This window comes from Nycticebus coucang, chromosome 23 (genome assembly GCF_027406575.1).
Source record: "Nycticebus coucang isolate mNycCou1 chromosome 23, mNycCou1.pri, whole genome shotgun sequence".
Classification (NCBI taxonomy): domain Eukaryota; kingdom Metazoa; phylum Chordata; class Mammalia; order Primates; family Lorisidae; genus Nycticebus; species Nycticebus coucang.
This window is the reverse complement of record NC_069802.1, coordinates 534,479-553,689: the sequence shown is the minus strand read 5'-3', so window position 1 is coordinate 553,689 and position 19,211 is coordinate 534,479. Positions and strand designations below refer to the sequence as shown.

The following is a 19,211-nucleotide window of genomic DNA, read 5'->3' as shown; positions in this document are numbered from 1 at the left end:
GCCACGCCCATCGCGGGCCCGCCCCCGCCCCGCCCACTGCGTCTATTGCCGCTTCCTTTTTTCTGGCGCCACGCTTGCTACTCTACCCGGTCATCTTCCGGCGTAGAGCTTGTCACGTGCTCGCATATGGGAAGTGGTGGGGGGACGGCAGCTTCTCGTTCATCTCCTTATTAAGGGGCGAATCTGAGCGCAGCGGCCGCCCGGGCCGTGGCCGTCTCCGTCTTAGAGGACCTTCCTCGGCAGAGTGGGGCTCGGTCCGGCCTTGCGGTAAGCCTTCGGTCGCGCCGCCCGGTAGCGGCGGCAACTGCGGCCAAGCTGGCGCCGCGTCTGTGGAGGCTGCAGGGTCCCGGTGGCCAAGCTCCCCTGGCCTTCCGGGTTAAGGGCTACATGCTGGCGGAGCATCCTCCACCCCTGTTGTCCTGGGGGCATGGGGAGCATACGCAGTTGGGAGTGGTCGTGTTCGCACGTCTCTGTACGGTTCCGCCCATCGGAAAGAGATTTCGTTTTTATCCCAAGACTGGTCGTATGCTCTTTGGTGTGGACCAGGAGAGGAGAGAGTGACAGTGCCTTCCCATTTGTCCAAATCCAGTATTTTCCTAAATTTCTTAAGTGCATGTCTCTACGTTCGTGCAGTTTCCTTTTCTAGACAACAAAGCTCCAGGTGTTGGGATGTCGCAACAGCTGTGGGCCGGACCCGCAGGCGCGCTGCGACTCGCTCCTCGTCACGCCCTGTAAGGGTCAAAACTGAGTTTAGGGAAGCAAGAACCAAGAGAGTAAGCAGTGGCTGGCTGCCTTTGGAACATGGTTAGACGTGGGTTCTTAGACATGGAAAATAATTTTAGAGAACCTCTAGTGACTGATTTATTCACTGATTAACAGAAGAGTACTGTAAAGACTGGATACTTAATCACTCGATTCGTAGAACGTGGGTGCCGTGGAAACCCAGGCCGTCTTGTGTTATGTTCACCACAGTTCCCTATAACGTTGCCCTGCACTTGTCAGACGTGGGTATTTGCTGAATGAGTGGAGGGACACATGCTGCTTTTCATTATTTCTGATGTGTCCATCATCAGTTTTACCACCTACTGTGCACTCAGTCTTTGCTTTTGACCAGAGAGGGGCTGTGTGGTGAACGTTGGACACTATTAGTCATGCGTTTGATCTGTTCTTAACCATTCAGTTCAGGTTACCTCAAGAAGTATTAAGTACCTACTAAGGGCACAAATGATGATAGAGCGAGCATCCCTCTCCGTTCTTTCTACTTTCTTTCTCTCTGTCTCTCTCTCTCTTTTTTTTTTTTTTTTTAGGGAGAGGTTCTCTGCCACCCAGGTTGGAGTATAATGGCAGAGTCGCAGCTCACTGCACCCTCCAGCTCCTAGGCTCAAGCCATCCTTCTGCCTCAGCTTCCTTAGCAGCTAGAACTGCAGCCATATGCCACCCACTCCCAGCTAATTTTTTTTTAACTTTATTTATGTAGAGATGGGTCTCACCATATTGTCCAGGCTTCTCGTTCTCTTTTAAGAGAGTTCTTGATATCCAGGAGTTAACAGTCTGATAAGTCAGTTATATATCAATTGTTTGACTGGTTTAATAAGTGTAATATGTGCTGTAGAAATTTAGAGGAGAGATCAATTTGGATTAAGGTTTTTTAAAAAAATATTATATTTGCTCCTTTATCTCATTTTTTCTTTGATTTTTTTTGCATTTCTGCTTCATAAGTTTAAATGTAGAATTATATCTAACTATGTCTGTATCTATATATTAATGTATTTGCTGTTCCATGAGTATTTTTTTTTTAATTTTGGATTAATATGAGGATACATATGATTAGGTTACATTGTTTGTGAAATACAAGGTTGTAATTGCAACCTTCACCAAGGAAGTACCCCCATTTACCAGTACACTCTACCCATTAGATGGGAACTTAGCAAACCCACCCTGGATCTCTATTGAATCAACTTAATGTAAAACATGAAGTGTGACTAAGTTTTGGATTGGGAGGAGATAATATTCCTTGCAGGGAAAGTGCCTAAGGAAAGATTTAAAGTCCCAAATGAAGAGAGTACTTGGAGTGGAAAGTTTGTATAATACTTGGGAATGTGAGGGGAATGTTGAGTGAGGTCTTGATGTAATGGAAACTGTTTTAAGATTATTTGGTTGTTGTTCTGGATCTTGGAAGCTTACAGGAGATAAGCAAATGGTGTAGTGTTAAATAAAGTTGATATGAACCAGGGTTAGTGTGTTGGCAGTGGGAAAAGAAAGAAAGGTATAAATTATATATAGATGGGGGAAATCACAGAATATGGTAGATTTCATGTTGGTGATGGAGGAGGGAATCAAAAATGATAGATTTTGAACATGGACATTTGCTTACCAATGTGAAAGGTGGAAAGGGGGAATCTTGGAGGAGCTGTAGCTGTTATTTGGTACTGTCATGTTAATTAACTTAAGCATTTATTAAATGCCTACTTTGCCAAGTTCTAGGAATACACAGATGATTAAGGTATGGCCCTTGCTTACAAAGAAGTACTTTTAATGGGGGATAGAGTATGACTAGCTAGAGAATACAATTCTTAAGTGCTTTGTTATCAGAGTGGATCGGAAATGCTAGAGGAGTAGAAAATAAATTATTCTTCGTACATGGGTGGGGAAGGAGGGACTACTTTACAGAAGAGGCAAAATTTTAGCATGATTCGAGAGATGAGTTGGAATTTCCCAGGGAAAATAATTACAGGAAAAGGAAATTACATGGACAAAAGCCCAGAGATAGAAAAGTAAACTGGCCAGTGTCCAGTGAGTTTTGAGCCTAAGATGGAATAGAGCCTTAATATAATGTCAAGGCCCTAGATACTGGAATGTCCAACCGCTTTTTCCGTTAGCCACACTTTGGAAGAATAAGAGTTATCTGGTGGCACAAATTAAATACACAAACACTAATTAGCAAAAAACGGAAAAAAGGGTCTGTGCATGCTTTTTGTGATATCTAGCACCATAGATGAGCAAAAAAGGTCCTCACCAAATCAGAATGCAGCCCGTAGGCCACAGGTTAGACCCATGCAGGCCTAGAACATATTAAGGGATTAACAATATGGTCACTTTATTATAGGTCAAATGGGGGTTAGGATGGTGAAGCTATCGAGAAATGGAGCAATTGGGGAGAGTTGTACTTCATGGCTTCTATATTTTCTGCAAGGTAGAGGGTGAAGTCATTTGCAGAGAGCGAGGAGGCTGACACTAGAGTTGAGGTCTGAAAGAGTAAAAAGGATTTGCAACAATAGTCATATTAAAGAATTGTTGAAAGTCCAGCTTTGGCTGGATTTAGATATTTTTAATGCAAGCAGTGAGCATGGGTTTTTTTTTTTTTTTTTAGACAGAGTTGTACTCTTTCGCCTTGGGTAGAATGCCACGGAATCATCATAGCTCACAGCAACCTCAAACCTTTGGGCTCAAGAGATCCCCTTGCCTCTGCCAGAAGCTGAGATTACAACGCCCAGCTAGTTTTTCTATTATTAGTAGAGACAGGGTCTCTCTCTTGGTTAGGCTGGTCTAGAACTCCTGAGCTCAAGTGGTAACACCTACCTCAGCCTCCCAAAGAGCTACAGTTACAGGCATGAGCCACTGTGCCAGGCTGGGTATGTTGCTCTTTTTTTTTTTTTTTTTTTGTAGAGACAGAGTCTCACTTTACGGCCCTCGGTAGAGTGCCTCACACAGCTCACAGCAACCTCCAACTCCTGGGCTCAAACGATTCTCTTGCCTCAGCCTCCCGAGTAGCTGGGACTACAGGCGCCCACCACAACGCCCAGCTATTTTTTGGTTGCAGTTTGGCCGGGGCCGGGCTTGAACCCACTACCCTCGGTATATGGGGCCGGCGCCCTACCAACTGAGCCACAGGCGCCGCCCTGGTATGTTGCTTTTTATAGTGGCATCTGGTAGCCCATGAGAAGTGGAGAAAAAATACAGTTTATGGAGATTGATTTTAAAGAAAAACAGATGATCTGCTCCAACCGTGGTAAAATTATTGAAGGGGATACTGTGGGTATAGGGAAATAAGCTCTGCCTCCAGGCTGGGCTGGGGAAAAAGTAAGGCTTGGAGAAGTGAGATAGATTAAGAGAATAGGAAGTTGCCAGCAAACTACAATGCAAGGGTACATTTCAGAACAACTAAGAGTAAATTATAAATGTCTTACTACAAAAAATAAGTGAGTGGGTGGTTATGTTAATCGGTTTGACTTAAGCATTCCACATTGTTTATCAAGTCATCACATTGTACCCCATAAATGTATACAGTTATGATTTAATAAAAAATTTAAAAAGAATAAGGAGGGTGGTATCAGAAGACAGATGAGATGGAAGAAGGGTGGCAGTAGGAAGATGTGATTTTTATGAGAAAAGCAATTTTGGGAGTTGGAGCAGAGATAGAAGTTTCACAGATTGAGTAAAATATAGAAATAGCCTAGCTTACAAAGGTCATTCTGTTATAAAAATGCCTTGTAAATAATTTATTTAAAACTTGTGATTTTTTCATTTCCCATAGAAAGAAACATTATTTTAGGAGGTAGTGACCTAGGCAAGCTTACATGTATGAAATACTATGCGTGTGCATTGGAAAATAGTAATATGTGGCCAATTTTAAATGGTCAAATAGGCCTGCGTGTGGTGGCTCACACCTATAATCCTAAGATGCTGGGAGGCCAAGGCAGGAGGATCTCTTGAGCTTAGGAGTTCAAGACCAGTTTGAGCAAGAGCAAAATTCTGTCTCTACTAAAAATAGAAAAATTAGCCAAGGATGATGGTGTACGCATATAGTCCCAGCTACTTGGAGTGCTGAGGCAGGAAGATCACTTGAGCTAAGGAGTTTGAGGTTCCTGTGAGCTAGGCTGAGGCCATGGCACTCTAACCTGGGTGACATAGTGACACTCTGTCTAAAAAAAAAGGAAATTAGTAATATGTACACACAAATATGTATATGAATAAAATAGAGATTTTAAAAAAGTACTTCAACTTATGTTGATGTTTGAAAGACACTGAGTTAGATGAAGAAAAGGAAAATTCACCCTTTTCAATTATATAATTGAAATTATACTATTGTATAATTGTATAATTTTTAGTATATTCACAAGATTGTACAACCACTATTACTTTCTAGTTCAGGAATATTCTGTAACACTCAAAAGAAACTCTATACCCATTAGCAGGCATTTCTCTTTTCCCTCCAGCCCCTGGCATCTATTAATCTTTCTGTCCATGGATTTTCCCATTCTGGACATATAAATCGAATCACAAAATATGTGACCTTTTGTATCAGGCCCTTTTCACTTAGTATAATGTTTTCAAGATTACTCAGTGTTGTGTATGTGCCAGTACTTAATTTCCTTTTTTTTTCTTTTTGCCCTTTTTGTTTGCTGAATAATATTCCACTGTGTGGATACGTCACATTTTGCTTATCTACCAGCTGATGGACTTTTGGGCTGTTTCTACTCTTTGGCTATTGCAAATAATGCTGCTGTGAACATTGATGTGCAGGTTTTTGTGTGGACATATGTTTTCAGTTCTCTCAGGAGTGGAATTTCTGGGTCATATGATAACCTGATGTTTAACTTTTTACAAAACCACCAAACTGTTTTCCAAAGTAGCTGTACCATTTTATAATCCTGCAAGGATTATATGAGAGCTCCATTTTCTCCATATCTTCAGCACACTTGTCATTTTTTGTCTTTTTGATTTTAGCCATTCTGGTGAGTATAAAGTGGCAGGCATCTCATTGCTGTTTTGCTTTGCAGCTCCCTGATGACTGATGATGTTGAACATTTTTTCACATGCTTGTGGCCATTTGTATGTCTTTGGAGGAAATCTATTCATATTTTTCATTTAGTTTTCAATTAGGTCATTTTTTCTGTTGTTGAGTTATAATAGAGACTATATTTTAAGGACTGAATATAGGTTTTATATATTTTTTTCCTTAAATCTTGTGTGTTAATAGTACTTGGTGAGCACTTCCAAATATTTCAGAGTTTGATAACACTGGTTTTCTAATTTCCTAATTTACAGCTTTATGTTTTTATGATACAGGTGTATTAATGTATTAAATCATCAAAATAAGATCTTTTAAAATCATAAATAGAATAGTATAAGGTGGGATGATTTTGAGAAAGAACTTAATATCTATATTCTAATTTTTTGCAGCTGAGAAAAGATGACAGCAATCAAACATGCTTTACAAAGAGACATTTTTACACCAAATGACGAACGTCTGCTAAGCATTGTGAATGTCTGCAAAGCAGGCAAAAAGAAAAAGAACTGCTTTTTGTGTGCCACAGGTGGGGTATTCAGTAAGAAAAAGTACTTGTTTGGTATTCTTTTATTCCTTAGAGGACGTTTCTTTTTTGTTTTAAATATTCTCATTGTCTCTATAATTGGAAAGATTGTTGGGTCAAAAAATTCATTTTTTAGTTGTTTTTATTAAATACTGAATAGATACAAAATTTTTTCTGTAACATATATAGGTATAAAGACTAAACATACTTGGGTACTCACTGTGGTGTAAAAAGAATGTTCTGTTGCCTTTGAGGTCTCCCTTATGCCCTTCTTTGATTACGTTCCTTCCCTGCCCCCCATTAAGAGGTGATTGGTATCCAGAATTTTGGTTTACTATTTCCTTGCTTTTCCTTATCATATCACTACATACATTTGTAATTTCAAACGTCTTGTTTAGTTTTGCATGCCTTTGATTTCACATAAACTGAATCATGGTGCTTGTATTCATTTGTGACTTTTTCCATCTACTTGGATATGCTGAGCAGGAAGATCACTTGAGCTCAGGAGTTTGAGGTTCCTGTGAGCTAGGCTGAGGCCATGGCACTCTAACCTGGATGACAGAGTGACACTCTGTCTCAAAAAAAAGAAAAGAAAATAGTAATATATACACACAAATATGCATATGAATAAAATAGAGATTTCTTTTTTTTTTTGTAGTGTTTTTTTTTTTTGGCCGAGGCTGGGTTTGAAGCCACCACCTCCAGCATATGGGACTGGCACCCTTTCCCTTTGAGCCACAGGCGCCACCCCTAAAATAGAGATTTTATAAAAGTATTTCAGCTACTTGGGATGCGTTTACATTCATGAGTTTTATTTTTGTTCTTTCGTATACATTGCTATGTAGTATCTAGTATTCTATGGTTTGAGTGCACCACAGTTTACTTACCAGCTCTCTAGTGATGAACATCAGCCTTGTTTCCAGGTTTTGCTATTGGAGAACGTTGTGAACTTGTGAACACAGGCAGGAATTTGCTAAGGTAGACCCTGGGTGTGGAGTGGTTGAGTCATAGGTATGTGAATGATCATTTCCACTCTAATACTATTTTCTTTTTATTGTTGGGGATTCATTGGGGGGACAATAAGCCAGGTTACACTGATTGCAATTGTTAGGTAAAGTCCCTCTTGCAATCATGTCTTGCCCCCATAAAGTGTAACACACACCAAGGCCCCACCCACCTCCCTCCTTCCCTCTTTCTGTTTCCCCCCCATAACCATAATTGTCATTAATTGTCCTCATATCAAAATTGAGTACATAGGATTCATGCTTCTCCATTCTTGTGATGCTTTACTAAGAATAATGTCTTCCACGTCCATCCAGGTTAATACGAAGGATGTAAAGTCTCCATTTTTTTTAATGGCTGAATAGTATTCCATGGTATACATATACCACAGCTTGTGAATCCATTCCTGGGTTGGTGGGCATTTAGGCTGTTTCCACATTTTGGCGATTGTAAATTGAGCTGCGATAAACAGTCTAGTACAAGTGTCCTTATGATAAAAGGATTTCTTTCCTTCTGGGTAGATGCCCAGTAATGGGATTGCAGGATCAAATGGGAGGTCTAGCTTGAGTGCTTTGAGGTTTCTCCATACTTCCTTCCAGAAAGGTTGTACTAGTTTGCAGTCCCATCAGCAATGTAAAAGTGTTCCCTTCTCTCCACATCCACGCCAGCATCTGCAGTTTTGAGATTTTGTGATGTGGGCCGTTCTCAACCCTTAGATGATATCTCAGGGTTGTTTTGATTTGCATTTCTCTAATATATAGAGATGAGGAACATTTTTTCATGTGTTTGTTAGCCATTTATCTGTCGTCTTTAGAGAAAGTTCTATTCATGTCTCTTGCCCATTGATATAAGGGATTGTTGGCTTTTTTCATGTGGATTAATTTGAGTTCTCTATAGATCCTAGTTATCAAGCTTTTGTCTGATTGAAAATAGGCAAATATCCTTTCCCATTGTGTAGGTTGTCTCTTTGCTTTGGTTATTGTCTCCTTAGCTGTACAGAAGCTTTTCAGTTTAATGAAGTCCCATTTGTTTATTTTTGTTGTTGCAGTTGCCATGGAAGTCTTCTTCATGAAGTCTTTCCCCAGGCCAATATCTTCCAGTGTTTTTCCTATGCTTTCTTGGAGGATTTTTATTGTTTCATGCCTTAAATTTAAGTCCTTTATCCATCTTGAATCAATTTTTGTGAGTGGGGAAAGGTGTGGGTCCAGTTTCGGTCTTTTACATGTAGACATCCAGTTCTCCCAACTTCATTTATTGAATAGGGAGTCTTTCCCCCAAGGTATGTTCTTGTTTGGTTTATCAAAGATTAGGTGGTTGTAAAATGTTAGTTTCATTTCTTGGTTTTCAATTCGGTTCCAAGTGTCTATGTCTCTGTTTTTGTGCCAGTACCATGCTGTCTTGAGCACTATGGCTTTGTAGTACAGACTAAAATCTGGTATGCTGATGCCCCCAGCTTTATTTTTGTTACAGAGAACTGCCTTAGCTATACGGGGTTTTTTCCGGTTCCATACAAAATACAGAATCATTTTTTCCAAATCTTGAAAGTACGATGTTGGTATTTTGATAGGAATGGCATTGAATAAGTAGATTGCTTTGGAAAGTATAGACATTTTAACAATGTTGATTCTTCCAATCCATGAGCATGGTATGTTCTTCCATTTGTTAATATCCTCTGCTATTTCCTTTCTGAGGATTTCATAGTTTTCTTTATAGAGGTCCTTCACCTCCTTCTTTAGGTATACTCCTAGGTATTTCATTTTCTTTGAAACTATGGTGAAGGGAGTTGTGCCCTTAATTAGCTTCTCATCTTGACTGTTATTGGTGTACACAAAGGCTACTAACTTGTGGACATTGATTTTATATCCTGAAACATTACTGTATTTTTTGATGACTTCTAGGAGTCTTGTGGTTGAGTCTTTGGGGTTCTCTAAGTATAAGATCACATCGTCAGCAAAGAGGGAGAGTTTGACCTCCTCTGCTCCCATTTGGATTCCCTTTATTTCCTTGTCTTGCCTAATTGTATTGGCTAGAACTTCCAGCACTACGTTGAATAGTAAAGGTGACAGAGGACAACCTTGTCTGGTTCCAGTTCTAAGAGGAAAAGCTTTCAGTTTTACTCCATTCAGTAAAATATTGGCTGTGGGTTTGTCATAGATAGCTTCAATCAGTTTTAGAAATGTGCCACCTATGCCTATACTCTTCAGTGTTCTAATTAGAAAAGGATGCTGGATTTTATCAAATGCTTTTTCTGCATCTATTGATCTTTATTTTTGCCTCTGTTAATATGGTGGATAACGTTTATAGACTTGCGTATGTTAAACCAGCCTTGCATCCCTGGGATGAAGCCTACTTGATCATGATGAATGACTTTTTTGATGATAAGCTGTAATCTATTGGCTAGGATTTTGTTGAGAATTTTTGCGTCTATATTCATGAGTGAGATTGGTCTGAAATTCTCCTTTTTGTTTGGGTCTTTTCCTGGTTTTGGTATCAGGCTGATGTTTGCTTCATAGAATGTGTTGGGGAAGATTCCTTCTTCCTCAGTTTTTTGGAATAATTTCTGCAGTACAGGAATAAGCTCTTCCTTGAAGGTTTGATAGAATTCTGGTGTGAAGCCATCTGGACCAGGGCATTTTTTGGTTGGAAGATTTTTTATTGTTTCTTCGATCTCAGTGCTTGAAATTGGTCTGTTCAGGAGGTCTGTTTCTTCATGGCTGAGTCTAGGGAGAGGGTGTGATTCCAAATATTGATCCATTTCTTTCACATGTCAAATTTCTGGGCATAGAGTTTCTGGTAGTATTCAGAGGTGATCTCTGGTATCTCTGTGGGATCAGTTGTTATTTCCCCTTTATCATTTCTGATTGAGGTTACTAGAGATTTTACTTTTCGATTCCTCGTTAATCTGGCCAATGGTTTATCTATTTTATTTATTTTTTCAAAAAACCAACTCCTTGTTTCATTAATTTTCTGAATGATTCTTTTGTTTTCAATTTCATCGATCTCTGATTTGATTTTGGATATTTCTTTTCTTCTACTGAGTTTAGGCTTAGATTGTTCTCCTTTTTCCAATTCCATAAGATCTCTTGTGAGATTGTTGATGCGCTCTCTTTCTGTTTTTCGAATGTAGGCATCTAAAGCGATGAATTTTCCTCTCAAAACTGCTTTTGCAGTATCCCACAGGTTTTGGTAGCTTGTGTCTTCATTGTTGTTATGCTGAAGGAAGTTAATGATTTCCTGTTTTATTTCTTCCTGCACCCATCTGTTATTCAACAGAAGATTGTTTAATTTCCATGCCTTTGGGTGGGGTCGAGCATTTTTGTTAGAGTTGAGTTCCACCTTTAGTGCCTTATGGTCTGAGAAGATACAAGGTAAAATTTCAATTCTTTTGATTCTGTTGATATTTGTTTTGTGTCCCAGGATATGATCAATTTTGGAGAATGTTCCATGGGGTGATGAGAAGAATGTATATTCTTTATCTTTGGGATGGAGTGTTCTATATGCATCTATCAAGCACAGTTGTTCTAGGGTCTGATTTAAATCTCTTATATCCTTGCTTAATTTCTGTTTAGAGGATCTGTCCAGCTCTGTAAGAGGAGTGTTAAGGTCCCCTGTTATTATGGTATTATCAGATATCATATTGCTCAGACTGAGTAAGGTCTGTTTCAAGAATCTGGGAGCATTTAAATTGGGTGCATAGATATTTAGAATGGAAATGTCTTCTTGTTGTATTTTTCCCTTGACCAATATAAAGTGACCATCTTTGTCTTTTTGGACTTTAGTTGCTTTAAATCCACATGTATCTGAAAATAAGATTGCAACTTCTCTTTTCTTCTGAATTCCATTTGCCTGAAAAATTGTCTTCCAACCCTTGACTCGGAGCTTTAATTTGTCTTTTGAAGCCAGGTGTGTTTCTTGCAGACAGCAAATAGATGGCTTGTGTTTTTTAATCCAGTCAGCCAATCTATGTCTCTTCAGTGGGGAATTCAAGCCATTAACATTTATTGAGATAATTGATAAGTGTGGTAGTATTCTATTTGTCTTATTTTGTGAGAGGCCATTGCTTAGTTTTATCTTTTGCATCAGTGTGGAGGTTAGGTTCTGTCCTTTAATTTCTGAGTTCTTACTTTGCTGCTGATCCATTGTGGTGGTCAGTGTGCAGAACAGGTTGAAGTATTTCCTGTAGAGCTGGTCTTGTGGCGAATTTCCTCAATGTTTGTATATCCATAAATGATTTGATTTCTCCGTCAATTTTGAAGCTTAGCTTAGCAGGGTACAGAATTCTGGGCTGGAAATTGTTCTGTTTAAGTAGATTAAAGGTAGATGACCATTGTCTTCTTGCTTGGAAAGTTTCATTAGAGAAGTCTGCGGTCACTCTGATGGATTTACCCCTGTAGGTCAACTGGCGCTTACTCCTGGCAGCTTGCAGAATCTTTTCTTTTGTCTTGACTTTGGACAGGTTCATCACAATGTGTCTTGGAGAAGCTCGGTTAGAGTTGAGGCGACCTGGGTCCGATAGCCCTCTGAGAGCAGTGTGTCAGAATCTTTGGTGATATTTGGGAAATTTTCTTTTATAATATTCTCTACTATGGCTTCCATTCCTCTGGGGCATTCTTCTTCCCCTTCTGGAATTCCTATAACTCGTATGTTGGAACGCTTCATAAAGTCCCATAATTCTGACAGGGAACGTTCTGCTTTCTCTCTCTTCTTTTCTGCCTCTTTTACTATCTGAGTTATCTCAAAAACTTTGTCTTCTACCTCTGAAATTCTTTCTTCTGCATGGTCTAACCTGTTGCTGATACTTTCCATTGCGTCTTTAAGTTCCCTGATTGACTGTTTCATTTCCTTCAGCTCTGCTATATCCTTTTTATATTCTTCATATCGTTCATCTCTTATTTGATTCTGTTTTTGAATTTCCTTTTGGTTAATTTCCACTTTATTAGCAGTTTCCTTCATTGTTTCCATCATTTCTTTCATTGTTTTCAACATGTGTATTCTAAATTCCCTTTCTGTCATTCCTAACATTTCTGTATAGGTGGAATCCTCCGCAGTAGGTACCTCATGGTCCCTTGGCAGGGTTGTTCTGGACTGGTTCTTCATGTTGCCTGGAGTTTTCTGCTGATTCTTCCTCATGAGTGATTTCTTTTATCTGTTTCCTTGCCCTAATTTTCCTTTCACTTCCTCTTGCTCTTTAACTTCTCGTGCCTGTGGAAGTTGCGGGCGGGTTTAGACGGATTGAACACACGCGACCACTTGCTGGTTTTCCACTGTTTTAGTCCTCCTCTTGAGGTCCAGAAGTCTCTCGCCTACTCCCTGTATCCTCTCAGGGGTGATGATAGGCAGATCCCACCAGCCAGAGATGCCTGGATTCCTATCTCCCCAGACTCAAACGGTGCCCAGATGCAAGGAAGCTGTTACTCGGCTGCCATCTTGCTCCGCCTCCTCTAATGCTATTTTCAAAAGTAGTTGTTCTAGGTATGTGTTTTGGTTTCCATACACCCTAGGGGTACTTGTTTTGTTTTGTTTCAGTTTTTCTTTTTTATAGCATCTAATCTTCCCAACACTTGGTTTGGGAGACTGTTAATTATTGCCAGTTTGATCGGAGTGAAATAATAGCTCATTGTGGTTTTAAATCGCATTTCCCTGGTTAATAATAAGGTTGGGTATCTTTTCATGAATTTCTTAGTCATTTAGTTTCCTTAAATTTACCAATTTAAACCTTTTTTGCTTTTTTGAAAAACTGTTTTGATTATCCTTTTACTGATTTGTACAAGTTTTTTGAGTAATCTTTTGTTGGTTGTATGCACCCTGGTTTATGGCTTGCCTTTTTACTTTTTATGATGGCTTTTAACGAAAATTGTAATTTTAATTCAATAGAATTAATTAGTTTGATCTTTTATCGCTTCCCCTTTTGGTGTCTTAGCTATCCTTCCCATGTATCTTTTATGCAGTCATAAAAATATTCTCCTGAATTATCTTCTAAATGCTTTGTGATTTTGCTGTTCATTGAGTGTGTCTGTTTCTTGGTTTTCTCTTATATTTTGTTTTTGTTTTTTACTCTTTCACCTGAATTTTTGGATCATCTTATCAAGTTTCCGATATTGGGATTTTGATTGGAATTGTTTTACTTAGCGTTCAATTTGGAGGGAACTTGCATTTTTATGAAATTGAATCTTCATGTGCCATCCTATAAGGTTCACCGTTTTCTCCAAAGTTTTTAAACATATGTTGTTGCATTTATTCCTAGATATTTATTTATTCTTAGATTGTTTGGTATAATCATACGTAATAGCCTTTATTAACATTAATACATTTTTTAAATCATTTGTTGTTAGAATCCTAAAATGTAATTTTTTTTTTTTTTTTTTTTAATCTGGATGTCAGTCTTGCTAAACTTGCTTAACTTTACCATCTTTGTATTTTTTAATTTATTTTTGCTGCTTTAGTTGGCTAGTTTCTATTCTGGCTTCATACACATTTTTTCTTTCTTTTAATCATGAATAGATGTCGAGTTTTATCAAGTGCCTTTTTTTTTTTTTTTTGAGGCAGAGTCTCACTCTGTCACTCTGGGTAGAGTGCTATGATGTAAGCACAGCTCATAGCAACCTCAAGGTCCTGGGCTCAAGGGAACCTCTTGCCTCAGTCTCCCGATGTGGGACTTCAGGTGCCTGGCTAGGTTTTGCCATTTTTAGTAGAGATGGGTTTCACTCTTGCTCAGGCTGCTCTCAGACTCCTGAACTCAGGCAATTCACCTGAGTGAATTCTCGGCCTCCCCTAGTGTTAGGATTATAGGAGTGAGCCACCGCACCTGGCCTGTCAAGTATTTTCATATCATTGAGGTTATCGTATAATTTTCTCCTTTAATTTGTTAGTGTGGTTAGTAATTGTACTTGGTTTTTTCAACTGATAAATTTTCTTCTTAGAATAAAGTATGCCATTGATTATACCATATATTATAATTTTAGCTACTACAAAAAAATGCTATGTTATTGCATTGATTGTTAAGACTTAACCCTGATTTCAGAGATTTTTAAATGTGGAGATAAAAAGTGCATCTTAGATTTGGTGAAATGGAGAATTTATCTTTTGTATATATCCTTGGTTTGCCAATGCAGTACTACATTTGTTGAGATGTTGTGTCTGTATTCATTAGTTACATGATTCTGTAATTTTCTGTTTATGCTATCTTTGCCTGGCTTTATAACCATAGTTATAAAATAGGGAGCATTCCTCCATTTTCTTTCTTTCTTTCTTTTTTTTTTTTTGAGACAGAGTCTCATCATGTTGTCCTTGGTAGAATGCCATGGTATCATAGCTCACAGCAACCTCCAGCTCTTGGGTTCAAGCGATTCTCTTACCTCAGCCTCCCAGATAGCTGGGACTACAGGTGCCCGCCACAACGCCCAGCTATTTTTAAAGATGGGGTCTCACTCTAGCTCAGGCTGGTCTTAAACCTGTGAGCTCAGGCAATCCACCCATCTCGGTCTCCCAGATTACAGGCATGAGCCACCTTGCCTGATCCCCATTCCTCTATTTTCTATACACTGGAATAGTTGTGTGTGTTTGGAATGATTCATTTCTTGAAAGCCTGGCAAATGATACCAGTAAAATTGTGTTGAACTAGTTTTTTGGGGGGGAGGTGGTAAGGGAAGATTTTTACTTACCAATGTAATTTCTTTAATTGTTATAGAATTTTCTGTTTCTTGAATCAGTTTTGACAAATTATATTTTTTAGAGAATTTTTTAAAAAAAAACCACTTTGAAAAATGAACTAGCATTTGCTGTGGTTCTCCCTCTATTTTGCTGGTAGATTAATTTTTAGAAACTGGAAATTAGAGCATGTCATTTCCTTAATTAAGATCCTTTAATAGCCCCCCTTTATCATATGACCTTGTTCTTTCTTAGTAACTTTATTTCCATCCACTTTACTACATGTGATATCTATGTTGGGTATTGAGCTGTTTATTGTTGTTCTTTGAAATGTATTAATGCTCTGTCAAGCCTGTCGGATTTTACATATGTCAGTTCTTCAGATTTTACCTCAGATTCTTCCTTTAAAACTGGTCTGAAGCTTTATTTCTCAAGGAACCTGCCTTAGACCATCTGGTGTGACTTAGCTGCATCTGTTAGGGTTCTGTATGTTCCTCAGTCTTAGCAGTTAAAGGATCTAGGACGTGAGAAGTATATTTGCAATGAGTGAATGAAGAATGAATGAGTACGTATTTCACTCGGCAGTGACGACTGAGCGCCCGGTGCAGGTGAAGGTGGTCAAAGTCAAGAAGTCTGACAAGGGCGATTGCTACAAAAGGCAGGTCGCATGGGCCCTTCGAGACCTCGCTGTGGTAGACGCCAAAGATGCCATCAAAGTATGTTTTCTTCGTTCTTTGACCTGTATTTAGAAGGTGTCTTTCATTTTATTATTTTTTTAATTTTAAGATGATCTAAACTTGTTTTGTGACTGCTGGTCTACCAGTTAACGAAGAATTAGTCTAAAAGGTATTATATAACCTCCAAATCTTGTACCCACAACTCTTGGATTACTAAAAATAAATACATATGTATGTTTATTTTATTGTTTTTGCTTTTTTTAAGCTATAGTTATGTTTATGCACAAGCTACATAAACTAGAACAAAATAACCTTGAATATGAACAAAATAACATACTCTGTACGTTTATGTATTTAGGTTAAGTATGTTTCATATAAAATCCATAAGTTGGGATGGATTTTAAAGGGGTATGTGAATTAATTTTTTTTTAATCAGAATCATGTATAATATAACCATAGTGAGTTTTCCTTAGTAGAATCACCACCTGAGGCAGCCAAAATGGCCTCTTAAAGCCTTGGCTTTGTTTGTGGTTCAAGTAAAGAAAGTGATAGTGGATTATAAACCTTATTTTAAGGAAATTAAAGAATAAAACTTATAAGAATATAAACCTTGTGCCTTATATTTAAGCCACATTCAAATTCCAAGAAAGTTGAATAATGTGATAATCACATTAAAGGTTCGTTGGTTTTTCTGACGGTTCAAGGCTTTTCACAGTGATTCTCTCTTTCAAGGAAATAAAGTAAACCTTCTTTTATTAAATTAGATGTTACCTCCTCTTCCTCCCCTATGACCCTATCCCTCTGGCCCCTCCAGAGTACTAGGGAATCCCCACACCACTGTACTGTTGATAGGATTAATAGCAAGACTTATACACTAATGAAACTATAGGCACACTTTGACTTACATCTACAGTCCTACACATTTATTAAAAGGGCACAAAGAAGTAAAAAGGCTACCTTTGTAAAGCAATGTGATAAAATTCTGGGTTTATTCTTATTTTTATACAAAACACTGAGGATCAGAAATCTAGATAAAATAACAGGTGCCCAAAAAGCAGCAAAAAGTGTTGGAGAGCCCTGCGTAACTGTACAATTCAGATTTCTTCCAAACGCAGATAACACGTTTTCTTTAAGTATTTTAGGCATACTTCTCCTGAATTCTGTTACCATGGGAGGGATCAAGGGTGGAGACTTTTGGGGTAGTTTTCTGTTTAACAGAAAATACTTGTAAGGGCTTTTAAAAAAAATGCATCTTTATAAAAAAAAATCCTTTTTCTCTTCAGTAGTTTTGCACTTCACAACCCTGTTTACTTGCATAATTCACTAATGTTGGTGAATGCTTATTTGATGCATTCTCACAGCTGATGCCTCATTGCCAACCTGGTTAATAGATTTTTTTTTTATTTTATGTAGGCAACTTGGTGTGTGTATACTATATATGGATATAAAACATAAAATTTTTATATATAGCCTAACATTAGCCATTTAGTATCACACATTGATTTGTGTAAGTGTTGCCACTGGAGCACTCAGCATCTTTGATGGCATTATGGGAAATACTCCCAGGAAGATAACATTTCCCATCAAGTTTCATATTAGCTGCCAATACTCTTAGATCATTTTTATAAGTAATAATGTAATTACCTTTTCATTGTAAATGCACGTTTTTAATTTTTTGATGTTTCGATTCTGTTTATTAAGCCATAAATGGAACTAATTAGAAGTTCCATGCTACTGTAATATGATTGTTGTACCAAAGGTTAAGTCCTGATCCCTACAGTGTTCCAATTCCTCACAGTAAAAGTCTGATTCCCTTACCTTTAGTTTATATTTTGTTCCCTCTAAATAACTCTTTAAATGAATCAAATATGTTATTATCCCTCTATTTGTGGAATATTAAGAACATTTGAGCCTACTTTGTAATTCCTTGAATATGAAGAAAAGTGTACATCCATAAGTTTTTCTTTTATATGTAATAGTTAAGTAGTTCTACATTTGAAGGTTGGAAATATTAGCCTGGGCTGGAATTAACTCCTATAACATGACTTAAGCGACACGTAGAAAGCATGGTGTAATTCTCTGAGAATGGTCGAACTTCTTTGTCACTTGAAAGAACTTTAAGGCCCTACCAGTATCTTTGACTTTTGAACTGCCTTTAATCATTCTATATTATCAAAATAGAAAACAATTAGAAGCATTCCCTTCTTTTCACCCCGTTTATTCTTAGAAAGTATGCCAGGGTGTAGATTATATTTTTTTCTCATACGTTATGATTAGAAGATAAAGCCTTTGTTAAGGAGTTAGTAGCAAATCACAGTTATGAGTTAATAGCACGTTATCAAAGAAAAGGTGTGATTTCTAAAATTCTGTAGGCAATTTGAAAAGAAAAATTAGGTCCATGTTAAAACCAGCGTTCCTTGTCATCTTACTGATGAGGAAGCTGAGCCACAAAGCCATTCTACTCATAGATTGGAGGGCACAGGAAGAAAAGGACCATAGTAGTATGTTGTTTTCATCTAGATTTTTTGGGTGATAAGCAAAGTTTTTGTATAAATTGAGTTCTCTGAACTCTTCAGGTCACTTAGTTGATGTATAAATTGAGTTCTCTGAACTCTTCAGGTCACTTAGCTGACTTTTTTTTTTTTTTTTATTGAGACCGAGTCTCCCTCTGTCAACCAGGCTGGAGTGCAGTGGTCACGTAACCCATTGCACCTGCCAACCTCTGAGCTCAAATGATCCTCTTACGTCAGCCTCCTGAGTAGCTGGGACTACAAGTATGTACTACCATGCCCAGCTAATTTTTTTTTTTTTTTGTAGAGGCAGGGTCTCACTTTTATGGCCCTCGGTAGAGTGCCGTGGCCTCACATAGCTCACAGCAACCTCCAACTCCTGGGCTTAAGCGATTCTCCCGAGTAGCTGGGACTACAGGCACCCACCACAACATCCGGCTATTTTTTGGTTGCAGTTTGGCGGGGGCCGGGTTTGAACCCGTCACCCTCGGTATATGGGGCTGGAGCCTTACCGACTGAGCCACAGGCGCCGCCCGCCCAGCTAATTTTTTTTCTTCTTAATTTTTTTTGTAGAGACAAGATTCTCGCTATGTTGCCCAGGCTGTCCTCAAGTGACTCTGTCATCTCAGCCTCCCAAAATGCTAGGATTACAGGCATGAGCTGCTGTACCCAGCCTTACATAGCTGACTTTTAATGATCATTTTTTTTTTCTAAGAACAGCTTCAGTTCTCTTTTTTAATAAAAAGTTTATGCTGATAATGAAAAGGGATATCATCAATAATATCTTTTGTATATTTCTATTTCAGGAAAGTCCTGAATTTGATTTACATTTTGAAAAAATATATAAATGGGTTGCCAGCAGCACTGCTGAAAAAAATGCATTTATTTCGTGTATTTGGAAATTGAATCAGCGATATCTTCGGAAGAAAATTGATTTTGTCAATGTTAGTTCACAGCTTTTGGAAGGTAAAGTTGGATAAAAATGTATATGTAAAATCTAGGGTATCTTTAATTGAATATATAATTTGACATTATTTAAAGTAATTAGAATACTGAATTAC

At 38.2% G+C, this 19,211-nt stretch overlaps 1 protein-coding gene across 12 annotated transcripts in view; it reads left to right on the top strand.

Annotated features, from left to right (window-relative positions):
- The first annotated feature begins 90 nt into the window (after nt 1–90).
- The window catches only part of EXOC1 (exocyst complex component 1), a 71,666-nt gene continuing 52,545 nt past the window's right edge, over nt 91–19,211 (top strand). For 5 of the 12 annotated variants that reach the window (XM_053577664.1, XM_053577673.1, XM_053577671.1 and 2 more), the window contains exons 1-4: nt 93–267; nt 6,184–6,317; nt 15,549–15,679; nt 18,957–19,116. In XM_053577664.1, coding sequence (XP_053433639.1) covers nt 6,194–6,317; nt 15,549–15,679; nt 18,957–19,116 — 415 coding nt within the window. In that variant the 5' untranslated portion in view covers nt 93–267; nt 6,184–6,193. Of the gene's footprint in view, nt 268–6,180; nt 6,318–15,548; nt 15,680–18,956; nt 19,117–19,211 lie in introns of those variants that run through there. The other 7 variants (XM_053577665.1, XM_053577663.1, XM_053577670.1 and 4 more) reach the window with 5 other exon arrangements.